Source organism: Oncorhynchus masou, chromosome 30 (assembly GCF_036934945.1).
Source record: "Oncorhynchus masou masou isolate Uvic2021 chromosome 30, UVic_Omas_1.1, whole genome shotgun sequence".
NCBI classification, from domain to species: Eukaryota; Metazoa; Chordata; class Actinopteri; order Salmoniformes; family Salmonidae; genus Oncorhynchus; species Oncorhynchus masou.
This window is the reverse complement of record NC_088241.1, coordinates 36585564-36609278: the sequence shown is the minus strand read 5'-3', so window position 1 is coordinate 36609278 and position 23715 is coordinate 36585564. Positions and strand designations below refer to the sequence as shown.

Below are 23715 nucleotides of genomic sequence, written 5' to 3'. Positions count from 1 at the left end.
GTTTAGACCAAAAAGCTCTATTTTTGTCTCATCAGACCACATGACCTTCTCCCATTCCTCCTCTGGATCATACAGATGGTCATTGGCAAACTTCAGATGGGCCTGGACATGCGCTGGTTTGAGCAGGGGGACCTTGCGTGCGCTGCAGGATTTTACTAATGGTTTTCTTTGAGACCCTGGTCCCAGCTCTCTTCAGGTCATTGACCAGGTCCTGCCGTGTAGTTCTGGGCTGATCCCTCACCTTTCATGGAGCCCCAGACTGAGGGTGATTGACCGTCATCTTGAACTTCTTCCATTTTCTAATTATTGCGCTAACAGTTGTTGCCTTCTCACCAAGCTGCTTGCCTCTTGTCCTGTAGCCTATCCCAGCTTTGTGCAGGTCTACAATTTTACCCCTGATGTCCATACACAGCTCTCTGGTCTTGGCCATTGTGGAGAGGTTGGAGTCTGTTTGATTGAGTGTGTGGACAGGTGTCTTTTATACAGCTAACGCGTTCAAACAGGTGCAGTTAATACAGGTAAATAGTGGAATAAAGAAAAACTAACAGGTCTGTGAGAGCCGGAATTCTTACTGGTTAATAGGTGATCAAATACTTATGTCATGCAATAAAATGCTAATTGATTACTTAAAAATCATACAATGTGATTTTTTGGATTTTTGTTTTAGATTCCTTCTCTCACAGTTGAAGTGTACCTATGATAAAAATTACAGACCTCTACATGCTTTGTAAGTAGGAAAACCTGCAAAATCGGCAGTGTATCAAATACTTGTTCTCCCCACTGTAGATACTTTTGTACCTGTTTCCTCCAGCATCTTCACAATATCCTTTTCTGTTTTTCTGAGATTGATTTGCACTTTTCGCACCAAAGTATGTTCATCTCTGGGAGACAGACCTCGTTTCCTTCCTGAGCGGTATTACATTTACATTTACATTTAAGTCATTTAGCAGACGCTCTTATCCAGAGCGACTTACAAATTGGTGAATTCACCTTCTGACATCCAGTGGAACAGCCACTTTACAATAGTGCATCTAAATCATTTAAGGAGGGGGGGGGTGAGAAGGATTACTTATCCTATCCTAGGTATTCCTTGAAGAGGTGGGGTTTCAGGTGTCTCCGGAAGGTGGTGATTGACTCCGCTGTCCTGGCGTCGTGAGGGAGTTTGTTCCACCATTGGGGGGCCAGAGCAGCGAACAGTTTTGACTGGGCTGAGCGGGAACTGTACTTCCTCAGTGGTAGGGAGGCGAGCAGGCCAGAGGTGGATGAACACAGTGCCCTTGTTTGGGTGTAGGGCCTGATCAGAGCCTGGAGGTACTGCGGTGCCGTTCCCCTATGACAGCTGCGTGGTCCCATGGTGTTTATACTTGCGTACTATTGTCTACACCAGAAGTTAATGGTTATCTGTAGGAGGAATGTATATGGTGGATGCAATTAAGCTTGGAAGGTACTGAGTGAAGGAAAGATAATCACATGTAGCAGACACTGATAAGGATGGAGAGATCTGGATTAGCGAGGAAGGGGTTTGAGGTTAGGTCAGGTCACCTTATGGGAGAAGCAACAGTTTGTGGAGTGGTACCTTCCTGAGCGGTCTGACGGCTGTGTGGTCCCATGGTGTTTATACTTGCGTACTATTGTTTGTACAGATGAACGTGGTACCTTCAGGCATTTGGAAATTGCTCCCAAGGATGAACCAGACTTGACGAGGTTTTCTTTTTTTCTGAGGTTTTGGCTGATTTCTTTTGATTTTCCCATGATGTCAAGCAAAGAGGCTGTGAGTTTGAAGGTAGGCCTTGAACTCCCTCCACAGGTACACCTCCAATTGACTCAAACGATGTCAATTAGTCTATCAGAACTTCTAAAGCCATGACATAATTTTCTGGAATTTTCCAAGCTGTTTATAGGCACAGTCATGTTAACTTATGACCCACTGGAATGGTGATAAAGTGAATTATAAGTGAAATAATATGTCTGTAAACAATTGTTGGAAAAATTAGTTGTGTCATGCACACAGTAGATGTCTTAACCAACTCGCCAAAACTATAGTTTGTTAACAAGAAATTTGTGGAGTGATTGAAAAACCAGTCGTAATGACACCAACCTAAGTGTATGTAAACTTCCGACTTCAACGGTATGTCTCCCCTTTCATCTGTGTCTGGTGTTAGATAGAACTAGCTCGCCAGTAACTTCAGCCACCAAAAGGGGGGAGGTTCGTTCAAAACTCTGACGCAGTTTATATTGTGCTGCTATGAACAGCATCACAACATATGTTCCAAACAGGAGCTGAATGAAAAAAATGACATCATTGATGCAATTGCGATGTTGTGTGAGTTGCTGTGTGTATCCTCAAATTTGATTGAGAGGATTGTACTGCGGCACAGAGCATCCAAGTTTCATGACAGGTGTTTCCAAGAGCTGTCAGTCAAGATTATCAATGCAACCTCCCCATCCACCTACCCTGTCTTTTCAAACTTCCTGGTAGTTTGTCATGAGAGAAATAATACTTATTTGAAAATGTTGAGCAATTCTATCCCCCCCAAAATATTATGGGGGATATTTTAGACACTCAAAAGTAAATTTTACCTTGGAATCAGAGTGACATTTCAGGATCTTTAACGAGTTACTGTGTATTTTCCCGCAACTTTATGGTGATTGGTCACCGGGGAAGTTCTTGTTTACATCTCAGTAATTTACGGTCAGCTTGCTGCAAGTAGTTATTGTAGAATTCACAGTAACTTACTGTGGTTGATCTCCGTCATGCTCACTGACCTGATGGTGTGGCAGGAAGGTCAGTTTGCTGCCAACCTAGAGGTTGAGGCCAAGTGGGACTGAGTCCCAAGTGTGCTCACCACAAAGTATGCTTAATAGTTGAAGGTAGTGAGCTACTAGCAGCTAGTTGCCAGTATGTTACTGTGCATTTTGCAAAAACTTATTGGCAGTTAGTTGTCAGTGAGTTACTAGCAGTTACTGGCTGAGCAGCTAACTTCAAAGCAATGTGCCAAAGTGTGTATCACTGTATCAGAAGTACGTCATCAATGATGTGAGAAAATGCGAGATCCCACTAATTTCTCTGTAGTTACAGTACTTTCCAAGCTGATTTCAAACACTGACCTCTACTGGACACCGTACTTACATATATATAGTTAGGATTTTGTAAGAAAAGTTTATCCAAACCAGTAATTTATCAAGGAGAGTAGGGAACTGTAGAATATTCATGGATGTGAGGGTATGAGAATCCTGTTGAAGGCACACTATTTTGAAAATTGTTTAATGTGCAACTTCACTTCATGCACTGTTGTTTAAATAATTGGTTTTATTTAGTATAGCATAGCATCCTAAATAATGCCATAGATTCCATTTAAAAAATAGTCAACTTGAAGGCTATAAAGGGAAGCATGATGTAAGATGCAAACCTGGTATTTCTTATTGATTCTAGACCACTACAGCCAACAACTTACCACTGCGCCACAGAGTTTTGACAGAAACAGTGGAGAAAAAAAACATCTATCTAATTATCACATTCTGCTATTTATTGCTGACCAGCAGATGTCACTAATGTGCATTGTGAACAGATAGTGATAATGAGTTTTGAACCATTTTTCAGTGCAATTTGGTTAAAGCCTCAAGTTCTCATCACTACTGGCTATTAAGTTACTGTGACTTTTACTTACCGACAGCTGGTTTCCATTCAGTAATGCAACATTCAGGCAACCAACTTCCATTAAGTTAGTGAGACATGCACAGTAATGTCTTAACTGTGCTGCTCTTTATTGACACACCAATTGAACAACAACAATGTTAAAAGAGATACTCAACCATTAATAACATAACCAGAAAGCACTTAAATTGGTACTACACTTCAACTGACGGTTGGCACAAATACATATATTAGACAATGCCCCCAAATATGCAAATGAGCACCACCGGTACATTGCCCCCACCTACATTTCAAAGCACAGTGATGATTGTACCTTATATTCAAAATATTGGGTAGAAAAATGTACCATTATACTATATTGTCTGCACATGTACACTGAAAGAGACCGACCAGTACCATCTCAGTTCCTGAAGGTGCCTTATGTGTACCTTTGACCTTTTTGAATCCCAGGGAGCAACAGTGACCCAACACTACTTTTGAAACTATTCTTGGTAATGAATATGCACCTGGTGGCCCTGCTGAAATGTTAACACTCTTCTGCCCAAAAGCTGGCAAGTTCAAATCCACAAGGACTTTATGCACATTTTACATCAAGTGTCCCTGAGCGCTGCTATTTTTACTTTGGTGTTGTCAGATAATCAGACAATTATTGACTTGACTATGGAAAATTTTATAAAAGTTCAGAACTGCATTCTTGCCATTAAATCTGTGGCCAACCTCTGTCATCCCCACAGACCTGCTGGTGTAGCAGGACATTCAAATCATTAGGAACCAAGAGGTTGTGAGTTCAATCCCAAGTGACGTATAGCTTCAAGTAAACGGCATACTATCCTTTAACAGCAATAACACCTTCATTCATTTGTAAAAATTCAGGAACTTATTGTTGTGTTAGGTTCTAAATATCAGAGTAAGAAATTGACTGACACTATGAAAGCTCCAACCAATTTTATTCACCCATTGGGTCAATACAGCTGCATAAGACAAAGACATGGTTCCACCAGTGGTAGTATATATACCCCAATTTGGGTGGAGTTTCCTCCTCTCTGAACATTGAATCTTTATTACTAGGCAGGAAGTTAAGTGATGCAGGCCACAAACTGTTCCTTCTCCCTTAAGGTGACCTGACCTAACCTCAAACCCCTTCCTCACTAATCCAGATCTCTCCATCCTTATCACTGTCTGCCACATGTGGTTATATTTCCTTCACTCAGTACCTTCCAAGCTTAATTACATCCACCATATACATTCCTCCTACAGATAACCATTAACGTCTGGTGTAGACCCTTGAGACTATGGCCCTCCTCATGTCTCTAGTATAACTAATGATTCATAATATTTCGAGTTTAGAAATCCACATCCATCAGTTGCTTACCTTACTTTCACCGCAACCTTGAGTCTCTAAGTGTACAGTACAATTACAGGAACTTTTTAACAGTGTAGCATTTCATGGCACAAAAGGAAAACATCACAGCATTAAAGAACTCTTCCTGATATGCAAAAATGAAATATACTTACACATATATACTTACACATATATACTTACACATATATACTTACACATATATGCTTACACATATCAACCTCAACCCTCAACCCTTTTTTTACTATAGAGCCTTCAAACTCAACTCTGGACCTCGAATCCAGTTCCAATGCATTTTTTCATTGTTCCCCTCTAATCAGGGACAGATTTAGACCTGGAACACCAGGTGTATGATATTAGTTATCAAGTAGAACAGAAAACCAGCAGGCTCTGGACCGCTTAGGGTAAGAGTTGAATACCCTTGCTGTAGAGTGTATGCTGGTCCAGCATGGTCCAGCTCAGAGGTGTCAAACTCATTCCACGGAGGGCTTAGTGTCTGATGGTTTTTGTTTTTTCCTTTCAATGAAGACCTCGGCGGCCAAGTGAGTGGGGTTCCTTACTAATCAATGGCCTTATTCATCAATTAAGTCCAAGGGAGGAGCAAAACCCGCAGACACTTGCCCCTCTGTGGAATTAGTTTGACACGTGGTCAAGCTGGTCTGCAAAACCATGCCCATCGTTATCCTTGACTTGTGTAGAGTTTGGCACATTCTCTTCCTTTACTGAACATTTTGTATTGACCAAGATCAGAGAGTAATTCTCTGGATCACCTCTCTTTAATAGTCTACTGTTCTGTTAGGCAATGCCTGAGTAGTAGAGGACACAAATACCCCAGTACAGGATTTAGACATCCCAGACATCTCTCCCGTCCGTCGTTCCACTTTCCCCAAGGAGGAAGTGCCGTATCCCATTTGAAGTGATGTGAGGGAGTGTTGTCGGAGTGGTGGGTAACCCCTTATTCCTCTCTTTGTCACTCTCGCATGCTCGGATGCACCCACACATACACACCCACCATGCAGCTAATATTAACTCGCCCCATACTATGAGAATCGGTTGTAGCTGGGATGGCTCACTCGGCTGACTGAGGTGTTTTGCATTTTCAACTGGGGATCAGATAGGAGCCGGAGAGGAGACGTGGTAAGTGAATTATCAGCCATCCCGGGGCAATGTGTGGAGCCCCTGAGACGTTTGCTTCCCTCTCTCCAACAACAATGGCTCACTCACACCTATTAAAATGGAACGAGCTCAACCAATTCATCGGTGGAGTATAGGGTCAAAGACAACAGAGTACAATGACTGTCATAATCAATATCATATGTTATAATCCATTAAGATCCGGAATAGATATCTCTATAACATGAAGAAACCTTTTTTATTCACCTCCTTTCATAGGTTGCACCTCTGTCACTTGGTCGTGTCCTACCATTGTTATGAATGTTCTCAAGCCACCTTCTACCGGCTGTGCAGTGGTGGTGCTGGAAAGTCGTGATAAGTCCAGTCATTCTGGATGGAGGCTAAATACTGTTTAGTTTAAATTACACTATGGTGCCTAGAAATACATTGCTAAAGTAGTCAAATGTTTTGTAGGAAACGACTTTGCCAGCATTATCATATAGTCAAATTCACTTTAGACAGATGACAATGTTGTCATTAGCTAGCAAAGTTTGTCAAACATAGCTAGCAATGCTAACGTTAGCTGGCTAAAATCTGGCGTCCTCCCTTCAATCTTAGTTAACTAATTTAACGTTGCACTGCATCTAAAGTCAATCTGGCGACATCAAAATGAAGACAAATGTCATTGTATTTCCAAGCAACTGTAATGCACTTTTTATGAAATCTTCATCAGCGCTCATTGATGATGCATTGAGTAGAATGCTTAGTCGGGCATCCGTCCAAAGCGAAGGTTCAAAACAATATTGTTTTGAAACAAGCAATCCGAGAATAGTATCAAACAAGTGAGAGTAAAGATTATGAACACCCCCCGTTTAATTTTCATGCATTTATTTCAATTTGATACAGTATAATCTTATTTGGATACAGCAACCTAAATCTTTACATTCTCAAAATGGTGTAGTCAATTACAAGATGATCACAGTTATGTTTGATAACTTCAGTTTGAGGACAACAATCTTTTCTATTCATGTGGTGAATCCATGGTTGTTAATAAAAAGCTTCAGAGTGAATTGATGGTTGTTAAATCCACGGATTGTAATGTAGTCCCTAGATTGTTATCTACTTTTACAATGTAGTCCACCGTTTTGTTGGTTATATGCATGCGAAAACAGAATGAAGGCTGGAGAATGGCGTCGGAGGGGATGGCTGCTGTTAAACGGGCTCCTAACCAATTCTGGGTTTTGTAGATGTCTATTTACCACCACAAACCGATGTAGGCACTAAGATCACACTCAATGAGCTATGTAATGCCATTCGCAAACAAGAGAATGCTCACACAGAAGTGGCGCTCCTAGTGGCCGGGGAATTTAATGCAGGAACATTTAAATCCGTTTTTACAAAATTTCTACCAGCATGAATGAGGTAAAAAGGCTGGTCATGGTTCACATCAACACCATCATCCCAGAAACCCTAGACCCACTACAATTTGCGTACCGGCCCAACAGATCCACAGTTGATGCAACCTCTATAGCACTCCGCACTGCCATTTCCCACCTGAACAAAAGGAACACCTATGTGAGAATGCTGTTCCTTGACTACAGCTCAGCGTTCAACACCATAGTGCCCTCAAAACTCATCACTAAGCTAAGAACCCTGGGACTAAACACCTCCGTCTGCAATTCGTTCCTGGACTTCCTTATGGGCCACCCCCAGGTGGTAAGGATAGGCAACAACACATCTGCCACACTGATCCTCAACAGGGGATCAACACTGATCCTCAACTGCCACACAGATCCTCAGGGGTGCATGCTTAGTCCCCTGCTGTACTCTCTGTTCACCCACAACTGTGTGGCCAAGCACGACTCCAACACCATCATTAAGTTTGCTGACGACACAACAGTGGTAGCCATGGACACTGACAATGATGAGACAGCCTATAGGAAGGAGGTCAGAGACCTGGCGGTGTGGTTCCAGGACAGCAACCTCACTCTCAATGTGAGCAAGATAAAGGAGCTGATCGTGGAGTATAGGAATTGGAGGGCCAAACAGGCCACATTAACATCAACGGGACTGAAGTGGAGCGGGTTGAGAGTTTGAAGTTCCTTGGTGTCCACATCACCAACAAACCATCATGGTCCAAACACATACAAGATAGTTGTGAAGAGGGCACAAAAACTTTTTCCCTCAGGAGACTGAAAATTTTGGAATGGGTCCCATATCCTCAAAAAGTTCTACAGCTGCACCATCGAGAGCATCCTGACCTGTTGCCTGGTATGGCAACTGCTCGGCATTCAACCATAAGGCGCTAGGGTAGTGCGCACTGCCCAGTACATCACTGGGGCCAAGCTTCCTGACACCCAGAACCTATATACTAGGCGGTGTCAGAGAAAGATTGTCAAAGACTCCAGTCACCCAAGTCCTAGACTGTTCTCTCTGCTACCGCATGGCAAGTGGTTCTGCGGCGCGGAGTCTAGGACCAAAAGGCTCCTTAACAGCTTCTACAACCAAAGCCATAAGACTGCTGAACAACTAAACAAATGGCCACCCGGACTATTTACATTGACCCCCCTCCTTTGTTTCTACATTGCTGCTACTTGCTGTTTATTATCTATGCATAGTCACTTTACAAATTACCTCGACTAACCTGTACCCCCGCATATTGGCTCGGTACCGGTACCCCCTGTATATTGCCTCATTATTGTTATGTAAATTAACTTTTTGATAGCTTTTTCAAATTTGTGACAAATAAAACTTGATTTGATCGAAACATCGTAAAAGTTCTGAAAGTCTTTCAACAAGCTGATTCGCAAGAACTTGGTTGATGCAAAGTTGGGAAAGGAGATGCTAATAGAGCCTGTGCTGGTTTGTCAGATTTGCTCTCTGGCTCTGATAGAGCTAGCCTCCTGGTGAAGTGGCTGTTCGTGTGGTTCAACTTGAGCCTGAGCCTCAGCCCCATTCTCTGCCTCTGCCTTATCCCCAACCTTAGTCTCGGCCACAGGAGCCTGCTGAGGGGAGGATGGCTCATAATTATGGCTTGAATGGCACGAATGGAAGGGCATCAAACACGTGGACACCATTTCTTTGATGTATTTGATACCATTCCACTTATTCTGCTCCAGCCATTAACCACAAGCTCGTCCTCCCCAATTAAGGTGCAACCAAACTCCTGTGATCTCAGCCTTAGTCTCTGCCCCAGCCTCAGTGTTCAATGAAACAAAAATTATGGCCAATGTTCTGTGGTCAGAGACGATAGGACCCGCTGATTTTAACCGTTATTTTACACTGTCAGTTTTGTCCTCCAGCCCTCGTCCTCCAGCCCTCATCCCCAGGCTTAGTGTTGGCGGGAGAACAGGTTCTTCAGGGCGTTGTTGTAGTTCTTGTTGAAAGCTGTGTATATTAGTGGGTTGAAGAAGGAGTTGGAGTAGCCCAGCCACAGGAAGATGCTCTTCCAGATGGGCGGAATGTCGCAGTGGCACAGTGGGATGATGAGCTCTGTGAGGAAGAAGGGGATCCAGCAGAGGACGAAGACGCCGATCAGTATGCCCACCATCAGCGCCGCCTTCTTCTCCTTCTGCTCGCGCCACGTGTCGCCGTCCATCTGAAAGGTCACCGTAGCGTGGCGCACAGTAAACACCATCTGGGGCTGCCCCGATGCCTCCTTCACCTGTCAATCAAACAGTCAGCCAATCAGTTAGTCAATCCAATCAGTCAACCAATTAAGAAATTAAAGAACCGACCAATCAATCTGTTTTTAATTGCAGGCGTTCAGTTTTACATTTGTTCATTTTACATAAGCCAAAACTTATTTTTTTCTCAGTCAATTCGTCACTTAGTCAACCAAACAGTCATCAAATTGATACTCATCAGTAAAAGAACCAGCCAATGTATTAGATAATTGAGCAACTAGACAGATAGCTGAACCCTGTGGGCAAGACAATAAACGTATCAATCAAAAACAAGCAAAATAGTGTCTGATGAATCAATCAGCCACGCTACAGGTCATAAACTACAAGCCCAGCCAGAACTCAAGCAGCAAACCTGGTTTCAAAAGCAAATAAAGAAACACCTCATGGCACAACGCCTCTCCCTCATGTGACCTACTTGTTGTCTGTATGTAAAGTCTTTTGTCTGTAATGCGTTTTCGTTATATGTCGGAGCCCAGTAAGACTTGCTGTCGCCAATGGCGTCTGCTAATTGGGATCCTAATAAATCAAATTAACTCAAAAGCCATCAGCCTCACCCAGAATAAATGGAATGAAAACACCATCCTTCAATCTTTCCGCCCATTTCACCTCTTCAGGCACCCGCCCTGTTACAAGGAGCCTGATGAAATAGTGTTTGTCTCTACATCTGACCGCTGCAGGTCATCATGCATGAGCTGTTTACAAACCTACACTTTCCTCCCAGCAGATCACATCTGGGTTGCGCATCCCAAATGGCCCTCTATGGGCCGTGGTCAAAAGAAGTGCACTAAATAGGGACACGGTCCCTGGTATATTAAAACTAGAGTGGCAGGTAGGCCGGCAGCCTATTGGCAGCAACAACAACACTCGAAAGACTGAAATGTAGAGAAGTATAAAGAGCTTCGTCAGAATTAGTTGACGTCGGTGTGAAAAAGTAAATTCTTACAGAAATCAATAAGGGTCAGGAGGCCAGGGAGAATAATGGAGAGATTCATTCCATTTGCAGGAGAGGATATGGGTTAAAAGCACAGGGTCTACGGGGAAGTTGCTGATGCCAAATTGAAGGGTAGAGTATATTGAACCCTGAGGTACTGTGGAAAAAGGGGTTGCAGTTTGAAGGGGAATCTGGGCCAATTAGTGTGCTTTGATGAAATATAGCCATTGATTATTGAAGAATATAATTTATAAATGCCTCACAAACTTAGTTCAACTGTCTTACCACATCACCACACAAGATACATTGTGTACTTTTTATCTCATTCATGGCCAGTCCTTGCATCCATAGATCTGTCTGTGAATTTGATATGGGTTACATTTCTCTAGTCCCATCCCTCAGTGTACACTTTGTTGTTGTTTGAATCCAAGATTGCCTCTTTGACAATGTATATGGATGTAATACTTTAAGTACAGATATCGGGCCCAATAATTCAATGGACAAAGAAGAGAGAGAAAGAGAGAGCAATAACATGGTGCACATAACTGCACATACAGTGCCTTCGGAAAGTATTCAGACCCCTTGACTCTTCCCAAATTTTGTTACATTAGAGAATTATTCTTAATAGATTATATATATATTTTAAATCCTCAGCAATCTACACACAATACCCCATAATGTTTATTTTTAAATATTTAGCAAATGTATTAAAAATAAATAACAGAAATACATTATTTACAAAAGTATTCAGACCCTATATTATGAGACTCGAAATTGAGCTCAGAGTGCATCCTGTTTCCATTGATCGTCCTTGAGATGTTTCTACAACTTGGTTGGAGTCCACCTGTAAGGGTTTTCTCCTCTTCGTCTAAAGAGGAGGTGTAGCAAGGATCGGACCAAGATGCGGCGTGGTAAGTGTTCATGGTTGTTTATTTAAAAACATAAACTGAACACTCAATGAATACAAAACAATAAACGTGAACAAAACCGAAACAGTACCGTGTGGTGAACAAACACGGACACGTAAACAATCACCCACAAAACAACAGTGAAACCCAGGCTACCCAAGTATGATTCTCAATCAGAGACCTAACGACACCTGCCTCTGATTGAGAACCATACTAGGCCGAACACAGAAAACCAACCTAGAAACACAAAACATAGAATGCCCATCCAACTCACGTCCTGACCAACTACAACAAACAAATAACACAAAAACTAGGGTCAGAACGTGACACCACCTGTGGTAAATTCAATTGTTTGGACATCATTTGGAAAGACACACACCTAAGGTCCCACAGTTGACAGTGCATGTCAGAGGAAAAACTAAGCCATGAGGTTGAAGGAATTGTCTGCAGAGCGCCAAAACAGGATAGTGTCAAGGCACAGATCTGGGGAAGGGTACCAAAGAAATTCTGCAGCATGGAAGGTCCCCAAGAACACAGTTACCTCCATCTCTTCCTAGAGCTGGCCGTCCAGCCAAACTGAGCAATTGGGAGAGAAGGGCCTTGGTCAGGGAGGTGACCAAGAACCCAATGGTCAATCTGACAGAGCTCTAGATTTCCTCTGTGGAGATGGGATCTGTAGAGAAGAATGGGAGAAACACCCAAATACAGGTGTGCCAAGCTTGTAGTGTCATACCTAAGAAGACTGTAATTGCTGCCAAATGTGCTTCAACAAAGTACTGAGTAAAGGGTCTGAATACTTATGTCAATGTGATATTTCAGTTTGAAATTTTTAATACATTTGCTAGTATTTCTAAAAACCTGTTTTTGCTTTGTCATTATGGGGTATTATGTGTAGATTATGTTTTTTTTAGAATAAAGCTGTAACGTAACAAAATGTTGAAAAAGTCAAGGTGTCTGAATACTTTCCGCATGCACTGCATGTGACATATTACGCAATTTTCCGGGACCACTTTTAGCCTGAGTGCTACTTTCAGAACTACTGGCTATAAAGTAACCAAAAGTACAGGAGAATCTCTTGAAGACATGCAATCGAAAGTAATACACAAGACATAAGCAATAACAACCCTGTTTGATGTTGCTTGATAGTTTCAACTGGATTAAACATAGCTGATTCTGTTTATATTCCAAGAAGCAGTAGTCTAAATATCCATATCATTTCCTATTAGAACACAGTGGTTCTACTCTACCGAGCCATACCAGGGGGTTGGGGATTGCGTTTAAACATGGTTTGAAAGTAAACCCGCTTGAAGTGCATTCAGAGATACCCTACCGGACACAGTTATGTTAAAAACGTGTTGCAAGTACAATAATTACACACTAACAAATGTCATTGTACCACGTAAAAAAGTATTCAACCTGTCATTGTGTTCACAAACCCATGAAAAGCTAGCGTTTGTTGTTCCTAAATACATTTCAAATGTATTGGAAACAGGTTATCAAGTTATGCCATGGAACATGTTAGGATGTGTTGATGCTGTGTGGATTTTCCAGTAGGGCTCCTACCGCGGTCTGCGTGCTTCCTTGTGTTTAGATGTTATCACGCCTAATATTCACGACTCCTTTTGTACACGCTGTTAACTGGGCTGACCTTGATCCAAACACCCATGTATACAAACTATCATACCACAGATAAAACAGCCTAACTTTTCTCCATAGAAAATGAATTGACTAAGCTGAAATACCACAGTTCTAGAGGGTGATAGTTGACTGTCTAATTAATTTATGTGAAAACTAGAGGGAGTGTTTACTGAGGGTGTATAATGGTGATAAATATTCATGCTTGGTGCCAATTAGTTTCTATTGTTTGAAGGCGGTATAATTTAATAAAACATACGAAAGCTAAAGGATATTTCCCAATGACTTACCAGTCTATTTTTTATTTTTATTTTTACCTTTATTTAACCAGGCAAGTCAGTTAAGAACAAATTCTTATTTTCAATGATGGCCTAGGAACAGTGGGTTAACTGCCTGTCACTAGTCCAACGCTCTAACCACTAGACTACCCTGCCACCCCTATAAGAAGTCTACTTTCAACCATCTCCAAATCAGTGAAATAGCCGCAATACATTTGAGCTGTTTTGTAGCAGCCAATTCTCTTAACAAACCTTGGAACTTAAAAGTGCATGCTGCTGTTTACTTATTGAATATAGCCAGAGAGAGTAGAGGCCAGGGTTTGGGTCATTTCCACAAATTCAATTTCAATTCAATTCCCTCTCCCTATACATTCCATAAATTCTAAGTCAAGAAAAAAATACAATTCCTAATTCAATATTCTGCCACAACAATTCACATAATTAAATTCCTTCCCTTCTTTCAATCCAAACTGAACCCTACTACCTCAATTCATGGCAGATTCCAAAGACCAACTTTACCTAATAACGAACTAAGAGGGATTCCTGGTAAACCTCAAAATGTCTCCTGAATTCTGAAAACTCTCAGGAATTAAGGGAATTATCTTAAAATGTTAAATATATAAAATAAGACAATATGATGGTTTTCATATTAAAACATACAATCAGAAAGATGTAAAACATTATCCCAATTATTGAATATCATTGACAAGCTAAAGCTGTTAAAAAATGTCTCTGAATGGTTTGGCACATTGTGGGAAACAATGCTCCATGCTGTAAAAACAATTTCACAAATCACCAAACCTTTTTGTAAGAGATAGGTACACACCTAAAACACATTTACAGTGGGGTTAGTATGTAGAGTGGGGCAAAAAAAGTATTTAGTCAGCCACCAATTGTGCAGGTTTTCCCACTTAAAAATATGAGAGAGGCCTGTAATTTTCATCATAGGTACACTTCAACTATGACAGACAAAATGAGAAAAAAAATCCAGAAAATCATATTGTAGGATTTTTAATGAATTTATTTGCAGATTATGGTGGAAAATAAGTATTTGGTCAATAACAAAAGTTGATCTCAATACTTTGTTATATACCCTTTGTTGGCAATGACAGAGGTCAAACGTTTTCTGTAAGTCTTCACAAGGTTTTCACACACTGTTGCTGATATTTTGGCCCATTCCTCTATGCAGATCTCCTCTAGGGCAGTGATGTTTTGGGACTGTTGCTGGGCAACACGGACTTTCAACTCCCTCCAAAGATTTTCTATGGGGTTTAGATCTGGAGACTGGCTAGGCCGCTCCAGGACCTTGAAATGCTTTTGTTTGGGATCATTGTCATCCTGAAAGACCCAGCCACGTTTCATCTTCAATGCCCTTGCTGATGGAAGGAGGTTTTCACTCAAAATCTCACAATACATGGCCCCATTCATTCTTTCCTTTACACGGATCAGTTGTCCTGGTCCCTTTGCAGAAAAACGGCCCCAAAGCGTGATGTTTCCACCCCCATGTTTCACAGTAGGTATGGTGTTCTTTGGATGCAACTCAGCATGCTTTGTCCTCCAAACACGACGAGTTGAGTTTTTACCAAAAAGTTATGTTTTGGTTTCATCTGACCATATGACATTCTCCCAATCTTCTTCTGGATCATCCAAATGCTCTCTAGCCTGTTGCGACTCTAAGGGCAGTATTTTCATTTTTGGAAAAAAAAACGTTCCCGTTTAAAAAGGGATATTTTGTCAGGACAAGATGCTAGAATATGCATATAATTGACAGCTTAGGATAGAAAATACTCTAACATTTCCAAAACTGTAAAGATATTGTCTGTGAGTATAACAGAACTGATGTTGCAGGCGAAAGCCTGAGAAAAATCCAATCTGGAAGTGCCCCATATTTTGAAAGCACTGCTTTCCAATGAGTCCCTATTGAGCTGTGAATGTGCTATCATCCAGCTTACGCTTTCTACATATTCCCCAATGTATCTACAGCATTGTGACGTAGTTTTACGCATTTATGGTAGTTTTACGCATTTATGTTGAAGAATAGCCGTAGGCGGCTACATTGCGTAAGTGGTCACCTGATGGCTCCCAGGGTGACTCTCGCGTAAAATACAGAGGTAGCCATTACTCCAATCGGTCCTATTGAATAACGAATTGTCCCGACGGATATATTATCGAATAGATAGTTGAAAACACCTTGAGGATTGATTATAAACAACGTTTGTCATGTTTCTGTCGATATTATGGAGCTAATTTGGAATATATTTTGGAAAAAAGGAACATTGGCTAGCTAACTGGGAGTCTCGTGAGTGAAAACAACCCGAAGTTCATCAAAGGTAAACGATTTAATTTGATTGCTTTTCTGATTTCCGTGACCAAGTTACCTGCTGCAAGCTGGACAAAATGCTATGCTAGGCTATCGATAAACTTACACAAATGCTTGTCTAGCTTTGGATGTAAAGTATATTTTGAAAATCTGAGATGACAGGGTGATTAACAAAAGACTAAGCTGTGTCTCAATATATTTAATTTGTGATTTTCATGAATAGGAATATTTTCTAGGGATATTTATGTCCGTCGCGTTATGCTAATTAGTGTCAGGCTATGATTACGCTCCCGCATGCGGGATGGGGAGTCAGCAAACTTCAGACGGGCCTGGACATGTACTGGCTTAAGCAGGGGGACACGTCTGGCACTGCAGGATGTGAGTCCCTGGCGGCTTAGTGTGTTACTGATGGTAGGCTTTGTTACTTTGGTCCCAGCTCTCTGCAGGTCATTCACTAGGTCCCCCCGTGTGGTTCTGGGATTTTTGCTCACCATTCTTGTGATCATTTTGACCCCACGGGGTGAGATCTTGCGTGGAGCCCCAGATTGAGGGAGATTATCAGTGGTCTTGAATGTCTTCCATTTCCTAATAATTGCTCCCACAGTTGATTTCTTCAAACCAAGCTGCTTACCTATTGCAGATTCAGTCTTCCCAGCCTGGTGCAGGTCTACAATTTTGTTTCTGGTGTCCTTTGACAACTCTTTGGTCTTGGCCATAGTGGAGTTTGGAGTGTGACTGTTTGAGGTTGTGTCTTTTATACTGATAACAAGTTCAAACAGTTGCCATTAATACAGGTAACGAGTGGAGGACAGAGGAGCCTCTTGAAGAAGAAGTTACAGGTCTGTGAGAGCCAGAAATCTTGCTTGTTTGTAGGTGACCAAATACTTATTTTCCACCATATTTTGCAAATAAACTCATTAAAAATCCTACATTGTGATTTTCTGGATTTTTTTCTCTCATTCTGTCTGTCATAGTTGAAGTGTACCTATGATGAAAATTACAGGCCTCTCTCATCTTTTTAAGTGGGAGAACTTGCACAATTGGTGGCTGACTAAATAATTTTTTTGCCCCACTGTATTTATATTCAATGTAACATTTACACATCATGTTGTTAAGTGCTTAAATGCTATTTTGAAACAAGATTCATGATAGAAGTGAGAGAATCTTGTAGAGCTGTGGGCATGTTTGGCAACACTCCCTGCCACAGGCACATGTGTTCTCCCCCAGAACTGGGTTCAGTTCCTGTCTCCACCTTTCATAACATGTGTATGTCCAAATAAAGCATAAATACTAAAGGTAGAGTGAAATTCCTTCTCCATAAATGAGAGCTTTAATTCAGGAGTTAAATTAACACTCGGTGCCATAAAAGAACCTGAATGTTGGTGTTAATAACCAGAGTTGAATGGAATTGTAAAGTTTGAGTAAGTAAGAAATGTGTCCACAAATGTTCCTGAAATCTCTATCATATGTGATTAGTGGATGCTTTGATGTTGTCATTTTGTTAGGTACTTCTCCCAATTAGCTGACATTTTTCAAAGCCATTTGACCTGTCACGCTAGCTGCTCGGTTAATAATAATAATAATAATATATCCCATTTAGCAGACGCTTTTGTCCAAAGCGACTTACAAGTCGGCTGGGGCCAGTACTTTTACATATGGGTGGCCCCAGCGGGAATCGAACCCACGACGCTTGGTGTTGCAAGCGCCATGCTCTACCGACTGAGCCACACAGGACCCCCGGTTCACACAGATTCACAATTCATGGGAATGTAGTGCAATACAGACTGACTCCCTCTGAGGCAGATGTTGCTTGGCAACCCATCCGTGGCTAAAACCAGTGTGAGAAACATGCTAACAAACGTTTGTGCTATGAAACGAAATAAATACTGCACTCTGACCCACAAAACTTTTTCGCTAGAGTTATGATGGTGTTGTTCGACAAAGCAGGAAAAGTGAACTTCAAAACGTGATGTAGTTTTATTGGAATTTGCAGCTCTTGTTGGTAAGTAATGAATCAACTAGCTTCTGACATGACTTACTTCATCTTTAAACACGGAGGAACTCAAAACCACACCCATTATTATTATATTTCCCAGCGTGCTCTATTGTAGGTAGATTTTTTTTAAATAGTTTGTTTCAATATCTGTGTATTTGCATGTACATTGATTAATTGATCTCATGCTATACAAAGATAAATAACATACGTTTTTCTAAACTAATACAATCCGTTAGTAGTTGGATTTATTGAACCCGTTACTGAGATAGTTGTTCCAGTTTAGATAGTTAAATTGGTCTCCTTTGTTTAATTAACTCTACCTTAGAAGTTATTCTTAATGCAGGTTGTGGGTAATTAGTAATTTACATGTGTAATACCTTAGCCTATTTACCAACCAAAAGCCCTTGACCTGTCTGATGGCCAATGAATGTGTTTTGCTTCACTGAATGTTAATCTGTGTAATTGGCTATTTTAACTCTGGCTTCGTTTGCTAGTCTACCACTGATCAGACACATTTAGCATGCTATAATGTAGCATACATCAAGTGTATTGTTTTGCTATTGGCTCATAGGCAACGTGAAAAGCCTGTTGATGTTGTTAAATATTGCTATTATTTTCTGTGTGTATCATAATGAAGATAGTCCTAATTTAAAACCCTACGCCTGTGTCTACTAGGCAAAGAAGGGCTTACGTCCAGGTGGTGCAACAGGTATAATTTTTAGGTCCAATGTAGAGTGCATTTAACATCTGATGTAGAGTTATGACCCACTTATGACCAACTGGTGCAACTGGCCCCAGTTGTTGGATATCCTAACTCTGTCTGGATTCCAATAGGAATTACATATCACTTTGCAATCCAGCATAATGTGACTTGCCCAATGTGGCCTACAAACCACGACTTTCAGACCAGTGTGTTATGGTAAAACTAGGCTGTTGAGGTACAGCCTTATATGATATGTGATGTATTGTCATGAAGGGTTTGATTTCAGGGATAAAATATTAACTTAGGCACTCACTCAGTGAAGGGGAATTGAATGAAACAACCATGTATATCACAAGCAAACACAGTGGTAATTATGAAGTTAACTCTGAAGGCACACTGGGATATATGCAAATATTTGTGTGAATTTGGACAGACGTTAGAATTTTCACCCATGATTGTGTTTATTAGTGACAAAGACTAGATCATTGGATTCACTTTTTTCAGCTTTTATCTAGGGTTCCATAAAATTACTTGTTCATAAGTGTGTTGAAATACCAGCAGATCCATCTTTAATTATCTGTTATATCCGTATCACAGCAATAAGAAATCATTTTATTTGCAAACCACATCAGGCCATTTTATGAAATGATGATGACCTTCAGGCTGATGTTTAATTCCAATTATACAACTGGTGGTTTAGAATTCCCATTGTTAGAGCCTCTCCTGCCCATGATAAATGAGAAAACATACACATGGCCACGTTCATTAAAAGTGGAATCTTTATGTCGTTACCTAGCAACGCACTACCACAACTTCTTTTACAACTACTAGTCTTAGCACCTGTAACTCATCATGGATGATTTTAAAGTTACTCATGATTTGTTTTATCCACTAATGTTTAATGAATAGTGCCAACAAGAAGAGGAGGAGGACATTTTAGAAATTAAACAATAAGAAGAGCAAGTTGACCAGCAACCTGAGCTTAGCTTTAACGTTAGACATGCAAAAATCTGTAATGTTAGCCCTGGTATAGACAAGATAGAAAAGGAGCAAAGTGAAGAAGCTAGCTACATCAAGACAAACCAACTGGGCAGTGAAGTGCTTTCTGGAATGGCTGTCAGAAAAGGGTATAAACATCGATCTGGTAACTGTTTCAAAACAGGAGAATGATAACAGGAGAATCTCTGGAGTTTATATGCTACCTACTGAATAAGGTGTGGTTTGATTTGCAGTTGCACTTTTGCCAAAGACGCAATGAAGGAAATCACAAACTGAAGCCAGACTCATTCGTGATAAAAGACAAAAATGAAGAAACCAAGAACCACAAGAATCCAATGGAAAGAGACGGAGAGAATCGTTGTGGCTGCATTTATGAGAACCTAGGAGAATGAGCTCTGCCTCGTGGAAATGTGCATTTGAGTATCATAAATGAATAGCTGTCAGTGCTGTGACTATATGAAAAGAATTGTCATTGTGGTTTCTATTCTTATCTGCTGTAGTAATGTCTTTGCTACAATGTTTCAGTGCTGTTTTCAGACCCATGGACAGCGCCCCTATACAATGTTTTGATCCGTTATTCAATTTTCCTATGCATAGACCAGTGCACTGTTTTCAGAACCATGTACAGCCTCCCTAGAAACCAAGGTTCTGGAACTATCAACCAGCGCTCGGGTAGTTTTGCTTTACATGGCAGTCAATACGAATAGAACTAACGACCAGAGAGCGCCTAAAATGTCACTCGACATCCAGTCTCGGTGAATGTAGCATCATTTTTTTTGTTTAAAAAAAAGGATGGTTTGGGAAATAATCTTGATTTTAATGCTGGTAACCCATTGTATAAAAACTGTAATACAGTTGAGCCGGTTTCGCCTCATGGCTATGACCACATCACAGCCATGATAAAAATGTCATAACACATGGCCTCTCATGTATTATTGCTTAATTGATATCCAGCCAAATGGCACATTTACAAGATTTGGAATAATTCATCACCCACCTTTTCCATTCAGACTGATTATAGAAGAGAGTGAGCATAAAATTGGTAGGACAACCTAAGCTATAAATAAATAAATCTACTAACAGATCAGAGTAGATAAAAATAAATGTGCAAATGAATAATTTATGCATGCTGGGAAGTGTTAATCAGCCCCCTGAAACCATTTCAAACGTATTTTTCCAAAGCTAAAATGTAAGCAATAAAGAATAATTTAGTAAACAATACAGGAATTAAGCCCCTATACACTGAGTTACCAAACATTAGGAACACCTGCTCTTTCCATGACATAGACTGACCAGATGAATCCAGGTGAAAGCTATGATGCCTTATTGAGACAATTGAGACATGGATTGTGTATGTGTGCCATTCAGAGGGTGAATGAGCAAACAAAAGATTTGTGCCTTTGAACGGGGGATGGTAATACTGTAGGTGCCAGGCACACCAGCTTGAGTGTTTCAAGAACTACAACTCTGCTGGGTTTTTCACACTCAACAGTGTCCTGTGTGTATCAAGAATGGTCAACCACCCAAAGGATATCCAGCCAACTTGACACAACTGTGGGAAGCATTGGAGTCTAGATGAGCCAGCATCCCCGTGGAACACTTTTTTGTAGAGTCCATGCCCTGACAAATTGAGGCTGTTCTGAGGACAAAAGGGGGCGGAACTCAATATTAGGAAGGTGTACACTCAGTGTATATTAACAAAGCATCCTTAAGGGATAGTCCACCCAAATTACAAAATTACAATGTTGTAGTTCATAGACTGCTTAAGGGTAAGGAAACCAAAATTAAATTTGGGTGAACTATCGCTTTAATGGGACCAAAATAATTATATTGGAAACATATTGCACATCCTCATTAGAAAACATTTTAATGTATTGCATATACAGTACTATATATAGTTATAAATATTTGATCAAACATTGTGTTCACAGTAGTGTGTTGAAATGATTTAAAACAACATGTGCATTCAATTTCAATGCTAAATACATCAACTCCAGTAACTGGAACTTGCACAATTATAATACAATTGAAGTTTTACAATTCTAAATTCCAATTCCAATCCAAGGATGTTTTTATTTTACAATTCCTGATCAATTCCAATACAGACAGCCTAAATGGAAATTCCATTCAATTTTTGTTTTAAATGTAATTCCAATTGAATTTCAATTCAATTCCAATTATATGTATTTTTACAATTCCAATTCAATTCCAAGTAAATTCCCCACTTCATGCTTGAATTCCAGAATTTAGAATTATATAATTTTTTTTAATTGACCCCAACCCTTGTGGAGGCAACATGGAGGCAGCTTCATTTGAACAAGCTTGGCCACTATAGCCATTAATACCAGGCCATTCTTCACTTTCCACTGCTTCTTGATTATTCCTTGGATTAAATGCCATGGATTAAATGTCCGTCTGGGTGGGGAACACATTATCTCCCACCCTCTGTGTGTATATTTGTGTGTGTGTATTTGTGTGTGGGCCTATGTACAAACATACTTGTGTCCAAGCCTCCATGTGATTTGGTCTGTTGAGTATGAGATACAGTACACACAAGTATTAGAGAGCAATACATATCCTGCAGCACCATCACAACACCATCAGAACAGAGCACAGAATGTGTTGTGGAGATGACATTGTTTTCTACTAATTGCCCAGCAACCGATATGAGAGCAACAGCATATCCTCATCAGTCGATAACAATGTGATATGCACCTCAGGAGAAGATATGAGAAAGGTATAATGACACTGATATAATTGATGTATATTCAGATAATGATTCATATCGTGTTTGAATGGGCAACCATTATCTGAACATTGATCAGGGTTGATTAGGTCTGTCAAAAATGCCAGAGGAGCTTTACGAGTGTGTCAAAGTAATAATAAGGTAATAAAATCATCTGATTATTAATGCCATGCTAGCCTACTGGTAGTTCATCATGTGGATCCCACATGGAACAACCAACCATCCAGCGGGCAAAACTAGTTGAAAAAGAAATAATTACAACCAAAAACTGTTTTGATTTTTTTTTTACAAATGTAATTCTAACCAGTTTTACCCGCCAGGCACGGGGTAAGACTATGGTAACAAAAGTACCTCAATCACCTCAGCCATAGGCGTGATGGTGTTGGTCTTGCGCGAGCCGATGCGGAACTTGGCCGCCTTGTAGATCTTCCAGTAGACGAAGAGCACCACGCACAGCGGCAGGTAGAACGCTCCGAAGGTGGAGAAGATGGTGTAGGAGGGTGCCTGGCTCACCTGGCACTCCATGCCCTCCTCTGAGTAGGTCTCCCCCCAGCCGAACAGTGGCGACAGGGAGATGACTGAGGACAGCAGCCAGGTGAGTACGATCATCACATTGGAGATCCTCTTGCGAGTCTTGAGCGTGTATTCCAAGTGTCTGGTGATGGACCAATAGCGGTCTAGGGCGATGGCGGTCACGTTCCAGATGCTGGCCGTGCAGCAAAGCACGTCGAAGGAGATCCACACTTGGCAGAGCACGCGGCCCAGCTTCCACAGCCGCCCATTGAGCTCGTGTACCAGGCTCAGTGGCATGACCAATGCAGCCACCATCACGTCTGAAATGGCCATGGAAGCCACCAGGTTGTGGGGCACACGGTGGAAGGTCCGCACCCTCAGGATGGTGAGGAGAACCAGGAGGTTCCAAACAAAGGTGGCCACCACCAGCATGGCTAGCAGGGTGAGGGTTAGCACGCTGAACACCGAAAACGGACGGTAGAAGTTCCCTGCTCCATACCCCAGGTTGTCGCTCCCGGCCCCGCTGATGTTGGTGGTCACTAGGCTCATATTGGGCTCAGTCATGTTCAACAGTGTTCAGCAGTGGTCACACAGCCCAGCTGGCTGAATATGGTCAGACAGGTCTGTCACAGGGAAGGCTTCTGATATCCTGCAGTGTAGAGAGAGATAGAAGAAGAACCTTATTAGGTGCTCTATTCATCTGTATCGCTGAAGAGTTACAGATTGCGTGATAGAAATGTAAAGATAATTTCCGATTGAACCGACATATGCAGCGTTTACCATGAATGCAGTCTATGCCAACTAGGGTTACAAAGGGTCAGGAAACTTTCCGGTAAATGTCCAGAATTTTTCTGGAAATTTTCCATGGGAAG

At 41.2% G+C, this 23715-nt stretch overlaps 1 protein-coding gene across 1 annotated transcript; it reads right to left on the bottom strand.

The window, feature by feature from the left end:
* Positions 1–9376: 9376 nt before the first annotated feature.
* Positions 9377–23407, bottom strand: LOC135523151 (5-hydroxytryptamine receptor 5A-like). The gene is made up of 2 exons (XM_064949877.1): positions 22682–23407; positions 9377–9792 (listed from the first exon to the last, which is right to left on the bottom strand). Exons 1-2 carry the CDS (start codon positions 23405–23407, stop codon positions 9460–9462), a joined length of 1059 nt encoding a protein of 352 aa, XP_064805949.1. The 3' UTR covers positions 9377–9459.
* Between the last annotated feature and the right edge of the window lie 308 nt (positions 23408–23715).

What these genes read in the sequence shown, in the direction of transcription:
- LOC135523151 (XM_064949877.1), bottom strand. Translation starts at nt 23,407, where the DNA reads ATGACTGAGCCCAATATGAGCCTAGTGACCACCAACATCAGCGGGGCC. An exon ending in CTATGGCTGAGGTGATTGAG is followed by an intron (nt 9,793 to 22,681) that starts GTACTTTTGTTA and finishes TTTGATTGACAG; the next exon opens with GTGAAGGAGGCATCGGGGCA.